This window comes from Pseudorasbora parva, chromosome 20 (assembly GCF_024679245.1).
Source record: "Pseudorasbora parva isolate DD20220531a chromosome 20, ASM2467924v1, whole genome shotgun sequence".
Lineage (NCBI taxonomy): Eukaryota > Metazoa > Chordata > Actinopteri > Cypriniformes > Gobionidae > Pseudorasbora > Pseudorasbora parva.
The window spans coordinates 28,591,740-28,608,389 of NC_090191.1; the positions used below are offsets into that span (position 1 = coordinate 28,591,740).

A 16,650-nucleotide genomic window follows, 5' to 3' on the forward strand; every position below is an offset into this window, starting at 1 on the left:
CTTGGTGCTGCTGTGACATGTTCACACTGCTAAGAGTAAAGCGCTTCTGCAGAATAAAACCGAGGGTAACGCAGATATGACGAGATTGACAGGCGACTCGCTCAAACGCTATGCTGAAATGTCCTTAGTTAAAATAGCAATTTTCTCACAATTTACAAATAGTTGGAAACATTTGGGTTATTGTAAGTACTTAACAATATATATAACACTGGCCTAGTGGTTTTTGGATAAATTACTGCAAAAATAATACATAGTGCACCTTTAGGTTAACAATTTATTGTCCTGTTTATGACTGTCAGACTGTTAATGCATTTTTTATTCAAACTAAGTTGTCCTATAACAGACGAACATACCCCCCCTAATGTGAAAATGTATGTTACGAACCGTCACATTTGACTCGCATCATAACCGTCATCACCAATTCTGAAACCGGCACACCCCTAGTATTAAATACAATTTGAGTTTTGTTCATCATATCATATTTGGGTTGTTTTATTTTTGTAATGCTATAATGTCGTTTTGAATGGCTTTTTATTTACAATGGCTATTACTACTACTATTGTTTTCATTGTTTTTTGTTTTTGTTTTTTTAACGTGCTGTGAGTTGTTTTTAAAAACAGACCAAGAAACGTTATAATGAAATTAAATCATAATAATTATTAATGTTAATAATAATATAGGGAGGCCACAACACTAAAAAACATGAAATATATATATTGTCCCTGTTTTATAATTAATAGATAATAAAAAAATTATATTTGAGTAATTTTGTTTTGTACCACTTAAATAGGAAATGTCCCCGTTTTCCATTTCAGAAATCCGGCCACCTTAATCTAGCCCAATACTCAATAAGTGACAAAATAACACCAACATTTTCCTCTTTACATGTTGCGACGTGTAGGGATACTCATACTGACCGCTCAACCGTTAAGTGCAGACCCTGGTGCATGGTGTTTGAGATCCAAGAAGAATGAAATAATCTAATCCTTGTTCGAGAAAGTGATGTAAAATTAAAACAATTGAGTAAGGACAAAGGTTTGTAGCACAATTACAATTTACAGATAAATTCATAATGAGGTTTAATGTTACCGATTTAAAAATTGTGGTTTATAAACCTGTGAAGAGTTCCTGCAAAATCCACACGGCTCCAGGGGGGTTAATGAAGGCCTTGTGAAGTGAATCAATCTGTTTGTGTGTGGAAAAAATGGTGAAAGAATAACAACCGAGCCGACGCACGTGCTGAGGAAAGAGCAAAACCTCTGCGCGAGCGTCGCATCAGTTGTTCAGTTTCGCCGTCTACCAGAAGCTAGTTGTTGATTAACTTTAGTTATTCCCCCCCAGGAGTTGTGTCGATTTCTTTTATGATGGACAGATGCACTTTTAGAGAGTTCAAAAACACACACAGACAGAAATTACCATTCACTAGCATTATAAAGCTTGTAAGAGGCAGGATATTTTTTAATATAACTCTGACTCATATACGTAGTTTGACTAAATCGTGGGATAATTGTAATTTTTGTGTGAACTGTCACTTTAAATTGTCCCATTAGCAGATATAACAGAGAAACATTTTCATAAACAGCCAATGCTTTCAAACCCCATCGGCATTTGGAAGCGGCGGAAATTGGCAGTGAAACGTCATTGGCTACGTACGTTTTGAAAACGCTCCGACAGTTCAGCCGACCCGCTATTATCTTTGAAAACGCTGACGTGCGCCAAAAGTTTTGATGGGATAACAACTGTTATTTCTGTGGGGTCAAACTCATCGGGTACCCCTGCCGGAGGTGAGACGAAAGGGCTTTTTTTTGGAGGACGCCCATCATCCTAAAGCCAGCTGCCATGGCAACACTGGCAGCGAGCCAATTTAGGGCTTCACCTCCTCTACGGTACACGACGGGAGAGGCATCGCACCTGCCAAAAGAGCCACGCTCATCTGTCAACAAGGCCAGATGTGATTCAAGAGAGGGCAGACTTTTAGTTTTTGCTCACACCCAAAGTAAAACCAAAGGAGCTATCTAGAAAGAAAGAAGGGGATGTTTCTAAGTGGCATGTTTCCATCAGCATAAGGAGGAGGCATATTTAGGCCAAGTCCTGCAAAGTTTATCTGTCGGACCACATTGCGGCGTCAAAGACCAAAGCCGCCCCGAAGCGCAAAAAGCCCTCGAGTAACGCACTCCGCAAAACAAGTGACCGCGCATTCGGACCTTGGAATGCATTTGAATTTTGTTGCGTTCTTAACAGAGAACTATCATGGTTTCAGAAGATTTAAAATGTAATGGCAAAGAGGTAGGAACAATTTATACAACAACGTCATAAAGCAGGGCCGGGCAACTCTGGCCCTCGAAATCCACTGTCCCGCAGAGCTAGGCGCCGACCCTAATAAAAGAACACCCAAATAGGATCAACAAGGTCATCGGGATTACTAGACAGGTACAGGCTTTTGAGTTTGAATTAGATGGCCAGGCCTGCTGTAAAGCTTGTTTGTGTTCCTTGGAAGAAAGAATGCCCTACAGGGGAGTAATGTCTTTAAAAGTTTTTAGTTTTTTGGCTAAAGCGTTCCTTTAACAACAAAGGCAACAAGTATTTCTTCCACAAATTCTCTTTGCTCACACAGCTTCAGGGGCAGAATGGAGTCCAAAGCTCTGCAGGCATGGCTTTGGCAGCCGCTCTCTTTTTTTCTCTCTCTCTGTCGTGTGTGCTCAGTATTTTCACACGTACACAGTTGGCCCTGCTCCACCTGACCTGATGAGAGCGAGCAATAAAGTAAGCTCGGACACCGAGAGCAGCTGACAGGAACCATTCTCAGGCCAAGGTTCAGGTAGCAGAGGCAGGGGGATGCACCTGTGAGTCAGAGATGAGCGAAACCTTATTCAAACCGCATGTCCAATGACAGCAGCAGGTCCCGATCTTGTGCTGTGTATGTGTTTAAAGGGGTTTGAAGTCCTCACTCAGAAAGTAGACCTTGTGCCAGTGTCAATATAGAAGTGGTGCCGCTTCTGTTTGAGGGAGAAAAAGAATCTGGGGTTGACCATTTTTTTTAGGTGTTTTTGGTGCAACTGTTGGTTCCTTTGTTTGTACAAAACAGTCTGTAATTAGACAATACTGTATACTAAGGGGACAAAAAAGTGTGAGGGTGTGTGTATATATATCTAAATAAAAGTTAGCTAAAATATGCCCTGCAGATGTTAGAGCCAACTTGCCTGAACATGCCACTCTGGAAGTGTGTAATATGCCCAGTAGGACCATGATTGGCTGGTTCAGGTGTGTTTAATTGGAGTTGGAGCTAAACTATACAGGACAGTGGCCCTCCAGGAGCAGGATGGAATTCCTCTGGTGCAAATGCATAAGCATTTGATGATATTTGAATGCATTGCACAGATTTTCATGGTCAATCAGTGCAGAAAATGAAAGTGTAGATTTTGTGCAGGCATGTACATGTACATGTTTGTTTTTTGTTTTTTTTTGGACCAGGTTTCCAGGCAAAGGTTGTCAGTGTGTGTTTTCACTTGACTGAGAATGTAGAGACAGAAGTAGTGCAGTGGAGGTAGTTTGGGGTGATCTGATGTGTTTGAAAGATTGAAAACTAGATCTGTAAGAGGCCCCATGGAAATGTACCTTCATGTGCAGTTAAGCAACCTTAAACAGGGTCCCCGCGATGTCTTAAATTTCAAAATCAAAATGTAAGGCCTTAAAAAGTCTTAAATTTGTGGAAGCATTGCATTCTAGGTCTTAAATAATGTTAAACAGGTCTTAATTTTCCTACGTCCATGTAACGCTACCTCATTGAAATGCTCCCCCCTCCCGCAGTGCGCGTTTGTTCCGTGGTGTTTGTAGTTCTTTCTTTCACTAGTCCAGCTATTGTTCGCTCTATTACAACTACAAATTAGACAAACATGCATCTTGTATTGCAGCCAATCAGCTTTTGTGTTATTGGGACGAGCCTCTTTCTGATTGTACCCCACAGACGCATAAAACGGATTTTATTCTTCAGCTGACGGTTCTTCCAGTTCTGTGATCGCGAAAGCGAATCTTTCTCACAATCTTGCATATTGACCAAATAAAAGTATAATATACCCGATTGCACTAAAAAGAGTTAAAGGGTCATGAAACCCCCTCTTTAAGCTCAAATCCACCTCGTAATCTTTTTGAAAAATGCTACTTAAATGGGCGTGGATGCCGGTGAGAAGAGGGGAGGGGGTGGGTGTGTCAGAGCGAGGCAGGGGGAGAAAGAGGGGGGTGAGCAACTGTCATCTGTCAGTGCAGTGCAACGTGCCCCATGCCAAATCTCAACAAAAATATGGGGTTAAACGTAACGAAATGCAGGATTTTTAAAGCTGGCAAAATTAAAGTCCAATAAAATACACTGACAACCGTCTGTTTGACCTTTAAAAGTAACCGAATGCATACATATATTAGATTTATCGGAATTGTTTAAAATATAGAAATACACACACAATTATTATTGTCATTATAAATATATAATTATGTTTGTATACACAGTATAATTGCATATTTAAAAATAAATGTAAAAAAAAACACGTAAAAAAAACAACCGTTCCGTAGCCTACATATAGCCGAGATCTAACTTAACTTACCCAGATTGAACACCCATAATAAAGATGGACAGCGACAGTGAAGTCTACAGTGATAGCAGTACAGAGGGCTCTGCTGAGGTGGAGGACTTTTCTCCTCGTGAAACCCCAGGGGAAGATACTTCAGATAGCGGTGCAGGTCCTCATATCAATTCAAACCGTTAGCTCATGCCGTGATTGTGGAGGAAATGCTTGTTACACACAAACACAGCTTTGAGGTAAGCTATCGCTAGTTGATGGCCAACCAACCGCCCGCAGCCAGAGACTAGCCCTGGCAGCATCGCGGGGAAAGCCATGCAACACACCTGAACCTTTACACCAGGGAAACAAACACTTACGACCCATGATCATAAACTCCTCTCATCTACTCCGTGAACACGCAGACTGTCGCTTCTGTCATTTGAAAGAACTACGTGCTGTCATGAATAATTAAGAGACAGTGTCTTCTCATTAATAATAATGAGACACCGATGCGTCACGTAGCACTATTAGAGCGATGGTACGTCACAAGCTGTGACGTGAACGCAATGTAGTTTTTAAACCCGGAAGACGAAAATAGGGTGAAAAACAAAAATTGACCAGATTCCCCTTTTAATTAAGTCTAACAGATGCTAAAATTATGTTCAATGATGTTCAACACACATACCTCTGTTAAAATCTCAAAAATTTAGCTGTAGGGTTTCATGACCCTTTAATAGGGACTTTAAGCAACAGCCACTGATGGAACGGCAACAGCGACCGGAAATAAACTTTTAACTGCCTTAGCCAAAGAACGCAAAAATCACTAAGCAACAATAAAGAGACGGCGTAATTGTTCATTTAACATAATTTGACCAAATATAAAGAAACATGTCATTTAAAAAGCAAGGAAATGGTTGCTTTTGGCATTAAATTATAAACAGATACAATTAAAATGCCACATAACTATATTTACTTATCTAATCTGTCACGTATTAATGACTACGGCAAATCAGCTGTTCTCCCGTAGTAGACGGTTACAGTAGAACGTCACGAAGTAGCAGTTAAAGTCGCGCATGCGCAATAGAACGCCAGAACGCCGTTGCCGTTCCATCAGTGGCTGTTGCTTAAAGTCCCTAATAACAGTGATGTAAACCGCAAACTCCGATGTCAGACTGCGTGTGTTTGCTGTCTGTCAGCGCTCGCGCGAGTGTATTGAATGTTATTTCTAGGCCCATTAGCCTATTCTTGAATGATCCAATACACACATTGGCCCTCATTTATCAAAAGTGCATACACCAAATTTCCAGCGTACACCTTGCTTACACCCAAAACCACGGTGACTTAGAGATTGATCAATATGGACGTTGGCATACAGCACGCTCATCCTATGCCAGCTCAGGAGGTGGTGTACGCTAGGGGTGTCCATGGTTAACCGATTGACCGATTAACCGTTAAAAATTGCGTAACCGAGTGAAACATTTTACTCGGTTAAGTGGCGTCAATGACGTGCTTTGAATTTAGTTGTAATATATGTTTGCACCCCTAGAGACCGCAAGAGCGCTGCCAGACATTTGTAATATCCACAAGAAGAAGTCATGACCAGCTTTCTAAGCGGCCAAAGAAAGCGTGTGAGCACTTTAAAAATGAGAGTGACGGGGCAAAATGCAAGTATTGCAATGCAGTGCTTCCCGCATATTTCAGGCTATAAGTTGCTCCGGAGTATGAGTCGCATCAGTCAAAATATGCGTCATGAAGAGGAAAATAACAAACATCGCACTGGACTATAAGTCGCATTAGGGCAGAAGCAGAGCGCGAGCCGCGCGCGCTGTACATAACGGAGCAGAAGAGAGAAAGTTTTAAGTGAGAAACTTGTGAATGACTAGAGAAAAGCAGACGTTACTTTAACTGTAATGAAGAAAACAAAAAAGCTAATCGCGGACTGAAAGCAAGATGGCCAGAGCTGAAGGGACGAGTCCACAGATGCTTGAACTCTCTGCCGGGAGAGGCTCAGCAGCCGCCGCGCGAGTCAAACGCTGAGTCTGTGTGAATCATTCTCGGCTGCATATTTCACTAACGTTACATGCTCTAATCATGCAGGCGCCCTCACCTCGCGGCCACTTGCATTGCTCGTGAACTGGAGCGCATCTCATCCTAATTTAACGAAACTCAGCGTATGCCTCGCAGACATGAAATAGATCTTAAGAAACTTGAAATGTCTTTTAACAATTTAAAACGAAAAGAAATAGGCTACTCTGATTATGTAATCCATGATGTGCATTTCTCTCTATAGGCGCGTTCACTACGGAGATGGTGGTCGTCAAATTAATAAACTAAAAATAATAACCCTGACGCACACTGGTTAACCGAGTATTAACCGCTAAGGGCCTCGGTTAACGGTTAATGAAAAACTTGAAAACGTGCAGCCCTAGTGTACGCACTAGGGCTGTCCTCGACTAAGGATTTAGACAATCGAATCAGAATTGTCGAATCTCTCTATGGTGGACTGATAGTCTAATCATCTGTGTGTGTGAATGGGTTGGGGCACGACACTGTCAGCAGAAGGGTAAAACTATTTTTTTTTTCCTTTACACACTGCACACAGCAACAACTTTTAATAAAGCGACCAAAACTGCCTGCCAACTGACAGACGAACTGACAATGGCTTTCTTATTTAGGTTTAAATAGCCTAAAAGGTAATGTGGTGGATAAACATTAATAAACCGTTTTCTCATAACATGGTAAAGCCGTGATCGAAATACAGAACATCACACAAATATATAAAAGAACATTTTGATAAATAAACCTAAAAAAATACCTGCCTAGAGAGGAAAAGAACACTTTGAGTGTGTTTACATTCACGTTCTGAAGCCGATTGTGCCTAAAGCGGGTGAAGACGTACGCGAAGCTCAGCCCCGCGCCTCAGGATCTCACTCACAACTCCACCTGACGCGCACATTATATACACGCGAGCTCAATTTTGAATTGACTGACAGATGAGCTTCACGAAAGCGCTCTGTGGTGCAACAGGATTTTAAACAACTTCCTGAGTGGCTGCGGACAGGCGCTGAATGCTGCCGCCGGTGTGTGTACACTCATTGAACGAGTTCTAATTTTAAAGGCGCAGTGCGAAGCTCAGCGCCCTTAAAGAGGTCGCACGCGATCACTTTATTAAAAGTGGTGGCTGTGTGCCGTGTGTAAAGTAAAATAAAAACAGTCTTAGCCTCCTGCTGACTAGTGTCCTGCCCTTCCCAACCCGTTTATACCGTTTATTTTTTACGGTCTATGGATGATTCGATTATCGGTCGACCATAGAAAGATTCGAAAATTCTGATTCGAATGTATCAGAATGTATCATGTGTAAATCCTTAGTCGGGGACACCCCTAATCATCACTATTGGACACCCTAATACTTGTGCTGTGATACGAAATTAAATGCTAATTGTTTCAAAACGCGTGCTGTTTAATAATGATAGGTAATTTCTCATCCAAACTAGGGCTGCACGTTTTCAAGTTTTTCATTAACCGTTAACCGAGGCCCTTAGCGGTTAATACTCGGTTAACCATAGTGTGCGTCAGGGTTATTTTTAGTTTATTAATTTGACGACCACCATCTCCGTAGTGAACGCGCCTATAGAGAGAAATGCACATCATGGATTACATAATCAGAGAGTAGCCTATTTCTTTTCGTTTTAAATTGTTAAAAGACATTTCAAGTTTCTTAAGATCTATTTCATGTCTGCGAGGCGTACGCTGAGTTTCGTTAAATTAGGATGAGATGCGCTCCAGTTCACGAGCAATGCAAGTGGCCGCGAGGTGAGGGCGCCTGCATGATTAGGGCATTAGTAAAATATGCAGCCGAGAATGATTCACACAGACAGCGTTTGACTCGCGCGGCTGCTGAGCCTCTCCCGGCAGAGAGTTCAAGCATCTGTGGACTCGTCCCTTCAGCTCTGGCCATCTTGCTTTCAGTCCGCGATTAGCTTTTTTGTTTTCTTCATTACAGTTAAAGAAACGTCTGCTTTTCTCTAGTCATTCACAAGTTTCTCACTTAAAACTTTCTTTCTTCTGCTCTGTTATGCACAGCGCGCGGCTCGCGCTCTGCTTCTGCCCTAATGCGACTTATAGTCCAGTGCGATGTTTGTTATTTTCCTCTTCATGACGCATATTTTGACTGATGCGACTCATACTCCGGAGCGACTTATAGCCTGAAAAATGCGGTAAGCACTGCATTGCAATACTTGCATTTTGCCCCGTCACTCTCATTTTTAAAGTGCTCCCACGCTTTCTTTGCCCGCTTAGAAAGCTGGTCATGACTTCTTCTTGTGGATATTACAAATGTCTGGCAGCGCTCTTGCGGTCTCTAGGGGTGCAAACATATATTGCAACTAAATTCAAAGCACGTCATTGACGCCACTTAACCGAGTAAAATGTTTCACTCGGTTACGCAATTTTTAACGGTTAATCGGTCAATCGGTTAACCATGGACACCCCTAATCCAAACATAAACTGCTGGAGTGCGCTTCTCAACCCCCACACTATTAACAGTACTTTTTGGTACCATTTGGGTCCATATTTTGTTTTTGTGGGTGTCGTTAATTACACTCTTTAAACTCACAAATAGGCATGTGCCGATACAAATTTTTCATGTTGCGATAAATTGCTGAAGTTTTATCACGATATTTAAATAAGTTGCAAAAAAAAGTGTTGTCATAGCATAACAGCTTTAAGAACTATTTTTGTAATAACAAAAATAATTTAAATACATTAGTGCACCAAAATATATACAGCTCTTGGAAAAAAATTAAGAGACCACTTAACATTGAGAAATCAATGAGAAATTAATGTTAAGTGGTCTCTTGATTTTTTTCAGAGCTGTAAAAATATTTTTCAAACAGATTAAAGTGCAAAAGAATAAGGCTATAAAGAACAACAGGTAACAAATTGCAATAAGGTCTCATTATTTAATGCATTAATTAAGATTGAGCAATAGCTACATTTATTACAGAAAGTATAATGTTTTTGTTAATGTTAGTTAAGAAATACTGATCATTGTTAGTTTTATCTTAGGTCCATTAAAAAAGTTATTTTGATTTTGATCTTAATGTTATTAAACAGTAGCTAAGAAATTAACATTACTTAGAATGATTAATTCTTTATAAGTATTTTTCATTGTCAGTTTGGTGATAATGAATTAACATGTTAACTAATGAAGTCGTATGTCTCAAAGTTTTACTGAACAATAACAAATAATAAGAACAGTTCTAATCATTAGGGCATGTTGTAGTCCAGATTAAAACATAAAAATGTTTAAGTTTGAAAATAAATAGCCTTTTAAGTCTTTAAGTATTAAGTATTCTATTTGGTGCTGTGATGAACAACATTGAGATTACAAAAACCGAATGGCTGTTTTAAAAACTACACGCGGTTTGTTGTTTGCGGGGTTACCGGGGTAACCGCGGCATTCTGCAGTTCATCAGCGCCCTCTGCTGTCACTGAACGGCACTTCAGCAGCGCGTCTCCTTCACTCGTTCATGTGCTTCTCATATTACACCTGAGAGCTTCCCTTTGACGCAGAATACAGCGGTGTTGAGCATTTATACGGTTGATGGGTAAAGTATTCTTGAGTGCATTATAAAAAAATTATAAATTGTTAATAAATTATTATTTACGATATTTTAAAATGCCCACGATAATAATATCGTGCCTATTCATTATCGTGATAAATCGCATTATCGAAAATCGGCACATGTCTACTCCCAAATAAAACAATTTCGCTTTTTTCCACTTCCCTGGTGAGGGTCTCAATCATCTCACTAGTTCAGTAGTCAGGGCACTGATCAGGGAGTCAGCCCATTGACTTATGTCCTAATCAGTGCCCTGACTAGTGAGATGATTGAGACGCGCCCGATCTCCACGTCGGAGAAGTTGCGCTTCTTTGCCGTCTTCCGTGTGTCCATGGCGTAAAATGAGGGCATGGGGTGGCAGAGACTTCAATATATAGGGGCGTGTTATTCTAATGACGATCGTTTTCAGCCGTGGCATTTATCAATGGCAAGTTTTGCGTACTCCTGGATTACAGAGGTACGCACAGCTTCATAAATCAGGCGGGGAGAGGAGTGTAAGCATAATCTTACGCCAACATATACACCCGTTTCTACGCAAGATTGATAAATGAGGGCCATTGTGCATATGTCCATATCCTGACTTGAGTAAAAAAGTTTGGGACGTGTCGATAAGAACTGGATCTGTGCATTAGTAAGATCTCAAAGTGAAAGCAAACATATGTTAAGCTATAGCTTAACAACAACACAAACAGGGAAAACAGCACTTGCACTGTTTGTAGATATGCATCTTTATGTTGAATTTTTGTCCTATTGTCATTTGTTTATAAGTATATATTTTATTACTTTTGTATATTTTTGTTGAAAGCTGAGGGCTGAGAAAGGCTTCAGAAAGGCCTCCATTGACATTCAGTACATTTCCACTGACCCACTCACAAGACCCATAAAAGGCACTAAAGATGTTGTTACAAAGATGTTGTTACAAAGCGTGATAGCGCTGCTCCTCCTCTTCCAGGTCATGTATTCAAACGGAGGAACTGTGTCATATTCTCGCGCATGCGTCGAGATCACGTTGGATACTTGGTGAATAAAGTCATTATTTTGATTTTTGTGCTAACAATAACTATTTTCGTCGCATTGTAAAATTATTGTGCAGCCACTGTAGTGAGATGGACTTTGTATCGATGTGTTTAGTGCCTTCATGGGTCCTGTGAGTGGAAATGTACTGAATGCCAGTGGAGGCCTTTCTGAAGCCTTTCAGCCATCAGCTTTCAACTAAAATATCTTCATTGGGGTTCCGAAGAGGAACGAAGGTGTTAATGGTGTCCAACAACATGAGGGTGAGTGATTAATGAAATAGTTTTCAATTTTGGGTGAACTAACAGGGTTCATTCACACCTGAAAATTACTGCGTGCGACTGTGAAAAAATATTTAGATGCACCGGTGCGAGTGACCCGATCGATACTCATGAATGGATGTGTAATACAATCGGAATAAAAACTACAACTCCCAAAGTGCATCAACACAGTGTTTCCTACTGCAATCAACTGCTTTTCGTGCCTTCAGTAAGCAAAATAAGTGCAAAAACGTGTGCGAGGGACCGACTACACTTACCGAGGTGAAACGGGTGTGTGATGACACAGCCATGCGCACTAATTAGACGCCTCGTGCTGATGAGTTACAGCCAAATCAAAATTAACTGGAAATACCACGTTTGTATTATCATAAACAAGCTCAGAAATTAACGGATGCTTGGGGCAAAAATTTAATCAAAAAATAATGTATTAATAATACATTTAAAAAGCCCTTGAGTTCTTGAGTTTAATCTTTTTTCACACATGCTGTTAAAAAAATTACTAAATGTATATGAGCGCGAGTATATCATGAAGATTTTTTCCAAACCGTGTTTTTGTCTTATACTGAATCACTATGGTACACATAAAATAAGTGTTAATATTCCCGCTGCGGATTAGCACAGTACCTGCGCAACTCGCCATAGACACAAACAGACAGAAGTAGAGCCGGCTGAAATCTTCGACGCGCCAGAGCACCAACAGTTACGGCTTGCTTCTACTCCGAATATTGGCATCATTGCATATACTGATATCGATCTTGTACAAAAGTCCAATAGACAAGTTGATATTAAGTAACAACGTTTTAGCCACAACACTGTTTAACAGCTATTAAACAACAACTATTTGGTGAAAATCAAAGCCACATCAGAACTGATGCGCATCTCCAGCGATTCGATTCAAATGAACCTGTGTTTTGAACTATTGACTGAACCACCTACTGGCGGTTTTATTTTCATATTTATACTTTGCATGGACTTTTTATTTAAAATATTAAACTTTTAAAGTTTAATTTGTATATATTTCTAAATTCAAAAACTTACATGTAAAACATTCATACAACATTATTTACACATATAAATGTGTCTAAATTTAGATAGAGCTTTTGTGCCTCTTCTGCAGTGCAAAGATGGATCTTTTGATGCTCATCTCATTTGATTGGAAACACTCTGATTGTGTCCAATTGTTCGAACTGAATTTATTGTTTAAATTAACATTTTAAAAACAACTTATCTATTTTAATTGAAGAAATTGACAGATGATGCATACATTTATTAAGATTAGAAAACATTGCCCTTATAATGGTAAAAATGCCCCTGGACATTAATTTAAAGGGACACATATCGTCCTGTAATGGGAAAGTTATAATTGGAATGCGTTTGATGGAATAGAAAGTGCTCCTAAATTTTTGGCTGTGCTCCTAAAAAAATTTTTTAAGAGCACAAGTGCTCCTCAAGAAAAAAGTTAGCGTAGAGCCCTGACTAACCCTTTAACCACTTCAGCTCTGCACCCCATTAGACCCACACGCGGATCGGGTTATGATGCATTATCATAATCTTTAAAAAAAATCTATAACTCGAGCACCACAAAACTAGACATATATGGTATCATTTGAAAGATTAAAACCTCAAAGTGGTTTTATAATAACCCAATAACTTCTGCATTTATATTACACAGAAGAAAATAATACGTTCTGAATTCAGTTACCTCTCTTTTTTGACCATACATGTGTTTGCATCCCTGAACCTTACAAGCGCTGTACCACTTACCCCTTGTGCTGTGTTCCTGGTCAAAAATGCATAGGTTTTTAAACTCCAAAAATACAACATTATGCTATTATGTACACCAAATATTGGATCGCTTTTTCAATTTGCACAGCTTTTGTACCATTTCAAACTGATTGCTCTTAGGCCTCTTTGACATCACCTTTGTGCATCAGCATCAAGAACATGCACAAAAGCTCAATTGATAATTTCTTCCAATATTTGCCCATAGCATAAGGCGTTTAAGCAACTTTCGCTACACTGCCCATTCTTGACCAGCAACACACAATCGCACCACCTTTACTTGCCTGGCTTCGCCTCCTCGCAACACCGTCTCCAATTCCTGCTCCCGCTCAAACTAAAGCCCTCCACGCGTAACCCTGGACCAAGCCGCCGCGTCTACATCCTACAAACGTTTCTCGCATAAACAACTTCTGCGATCTGTTGCTGCAGCTCTGCCTTACAATGACATTTGGACATGACAGTGTGCTGTCTGTTCTCATCAGCCAGCTGCCAACAGGAAGTGTCACAAACAGACGGAGCGTGACCACTGCTGTGTCAGCACCGCCACGCGTTACAGCGTCCTCTTTCCTCGCACTCTCAAAACTGCACATTCGATAACGCAACCTTTTTTAATACAAGACGATCCACAACTTCACCATGTACTTTTGTGCCCTGGAGGGGGAAAAAAAAGGATAAAACACAAAAATGCAATGTCACATCAACCATATCATCAATAACACACAGACTACTTGCTTCAGTGTTCATTCGATTTATATTCACAATAAAGACAAACAAAAAAGACAATTAATTACACATTCACCCTTTGGTAAGCTGACAGTGTTACAGCACTTTTGGATCATTATACATTTTTACTTAGAAGCACCATAAACCATCACGTTAGCCCTCCACACAATGCTGAAAAACCTGTGATTCCTCATAATTTCTCAAAAAGACTTTCCATACTGTGCCACATCTCACACACGAGCCTCTCCACATACATTAAATAAGTTTGTAGTCATAGTTTGACATCTTTTAAAATGGCTTTTAAAGTACACTGCTTTTGCAAATCAAACCCAAAGCCATCCAAACTAACAAAAAGCACTTATGAACAGAACCAACAATGTGCTACTTTTCACATCTTTTAGACATTAAGGCATCAGTTCCAATGCATGGCCTCAGAGGAAATCCCACAGTGAAACGCATACATGCTCAAAAGCACCTTCGTATCAAAGACAGATTGTCACAGTAAACAACAGATTCCTCAACAACATTATGAAACATCAGTGAGGCATATTTAAAAAAAAAAAAAAGAATTATTGCAACTTCATTTTATCACAAGCCCCGCCCAACCCTCAAATTTAATCTGCTTTAAAAAAAAACAACTACTTTGTAGTGTTTTTAAAAAAAAAAAAAAATCTACAGTTCTCCATCCACTTTCTTTAAAACGTACAAGATTCCAATGCTGTCCACAGTCAAAAAGGTGGTGAAATCAGGCGACACGTGAATCTTCTTCAGACTGGCTCCCATCGTGTAGAACGTCTGCAGGGACTCTCCAGTCTCCACGCTCCACCACTGCAACAACAAAAACCAATACGATGAGTAAAATTCACTGGGGTCAAACTATGTCATAAGTCACAGCTTTTTACCAACAGCATAACACTGTGGGTGTTGGGTTGTTTGAAATTTTCAAACAACTGCGAATACTGGCGGATAACTGCTTAGGCGGCACCGTTGTCACTTCGGCACGCTAACAAAACGAGGCCACCGTGCAGCTACAGGCCAAACCGGCAGCGACGATGACAACAGATGCCTCCGACCGCAGTGCTTGTTTTTACGCTCTCTGCGTGCAGATGCGCAAACACAGCACCCGCGGCAGACTCGTTAATCACTCGGCTCTTGTGAATTAATGGCTCTTGTTTGCATTTAACAGGCTCATTCTACACAACTTACAGCTTTGTGTGTTCAAATCTCACCGCTCGGAGAGTTCTGTCCGGTGTACCAAACCTCCAAAAATAAAGCAGCCAGCAAGGGATGTGGCAGTCACGTGCAGCAATAGCGCGCCGCTTGAGTCACACTTTTTTTCCCACCCCCCAAAAATAGTCTGCGCTCTGCCTCTACAGTCTCAGAGCCTAAACGCAATAACAGTGAAGGTTCAGACAAAAGGGTGGGCCAAAGACAGTCATGCGTTTGTGCCGACACAGATGGTACCGGACTCCATTGAATTATTAGCTGAGAGATCACGGCTTGCTACGCGGGATGCTTCTAGAAGCGTTCGTTACTCCAAACCTGATGTTTGGAAGACATTTCCAATCCTCAATGGGTGGATTCTTACTCAGCCAACAAAACTACTTTCAAAATATTGTTTTGTTACTCACTACACACACTCACTATACACTACACACAGCAGGTAAAATGCTGGATCGTTTCAAATCCAGATTGTTTGTAAATGCAGTCAAGTGTGATTTAGACAGGACGAACAATAATCTGTCTTCCTTTTTAATAGGCTTTGTATTGCCAAGAATCTGGCGATACAATACGCATCACGATACAGGGGTTACGATACGATATATTGTAATGTATTGCGATATTGTAAGAGAGGCAATATATTGCGAAATTTCTCTTTTTTTTTTTTTTTTTTTAATAAAAGAAAGAACACAACCATATGCCTAAAACACGAGACAACGTATTTTATTTAATTAATACAGTATAAAGTCATCACTATTTTGGTGCAATCTAAGTAAAGGGAAATGTAAAGTGACTGCAGGATTCATGATGTGTCAAATTAGAGAAGTCTTCGCGTTCGACAAAGAACTATAAGTCGGGTCATCAAAACCGAGGCTACGGCGACAGTCTATTCAATAGTTTTTCACCACTGAAAATAAAAAGAATGTAATTTTGTTTTTTGCAAATGTGACTCATATAATGCATTTAACGTCCAATAATAACAAAAAAAAAACAACGTTCCGCGGACTTTATGGTCACAGCTGCTGAGCGCGAATTCCAGCGCAACGCTTCAGTTAACAGTCACAAAGTCCAAGATGTGATAAGTTAGCTAACCAAACATCTGTGTTACGATAGAAGTTAAGTGAGCGACAGAAACGATCAGTTTGCAAAGACTGTATCAATCAAAGCTCAGCTTTGAGAAGGGGAATATGCATGTCAGGAAGGAAGAAGAAGGGGATGGAGATGAGAAGCAGTTATTGTGCTATTTACCTACTGGTCCAAAGTTTGAGAATGGTAAGATTTTTAAAATGCTTTTGTAAGAAGTATCTTCTGCTCACCAAGGCTACATTTATTTGATCCAAAATACAGCAAAAACAGTATTATTGTGTAATTTACAATGTAATTTTTCTTCTATTTGAATACATTTAAAAATATATTTTATTCCTGTGATCAAAGGTGCATTTATCCTCATTA

The 16,650-nt window shown here is 40.1% G+C and overlaps 1 protein-coding gene across 1 annotated transcript in view; it reads right to left on the reverse strand.

Moving 5' to 3' along the window:
- Positions 1-14,637: 14,637 nt before the first annotated feature.
- The window catches only part of apaf1 (apoptotic peptidase activating factor 1), a 32,523-nt gene continuing 30,510 nt past the window's right edge, over positions 14,638-16,650 (reverse strand). The window contains exon 28 of the mRNA XM_067427340.1: positions 14,638-14,805. Coding sequence (XP_067283441.1) covers positions 14,650-14,805 — 156 coding nt within the window. The 3' untranslated portion in view covers positions 14,638-14,649. The remainder of the gene's footprint in view (positions 14,806-16,650) is intronic.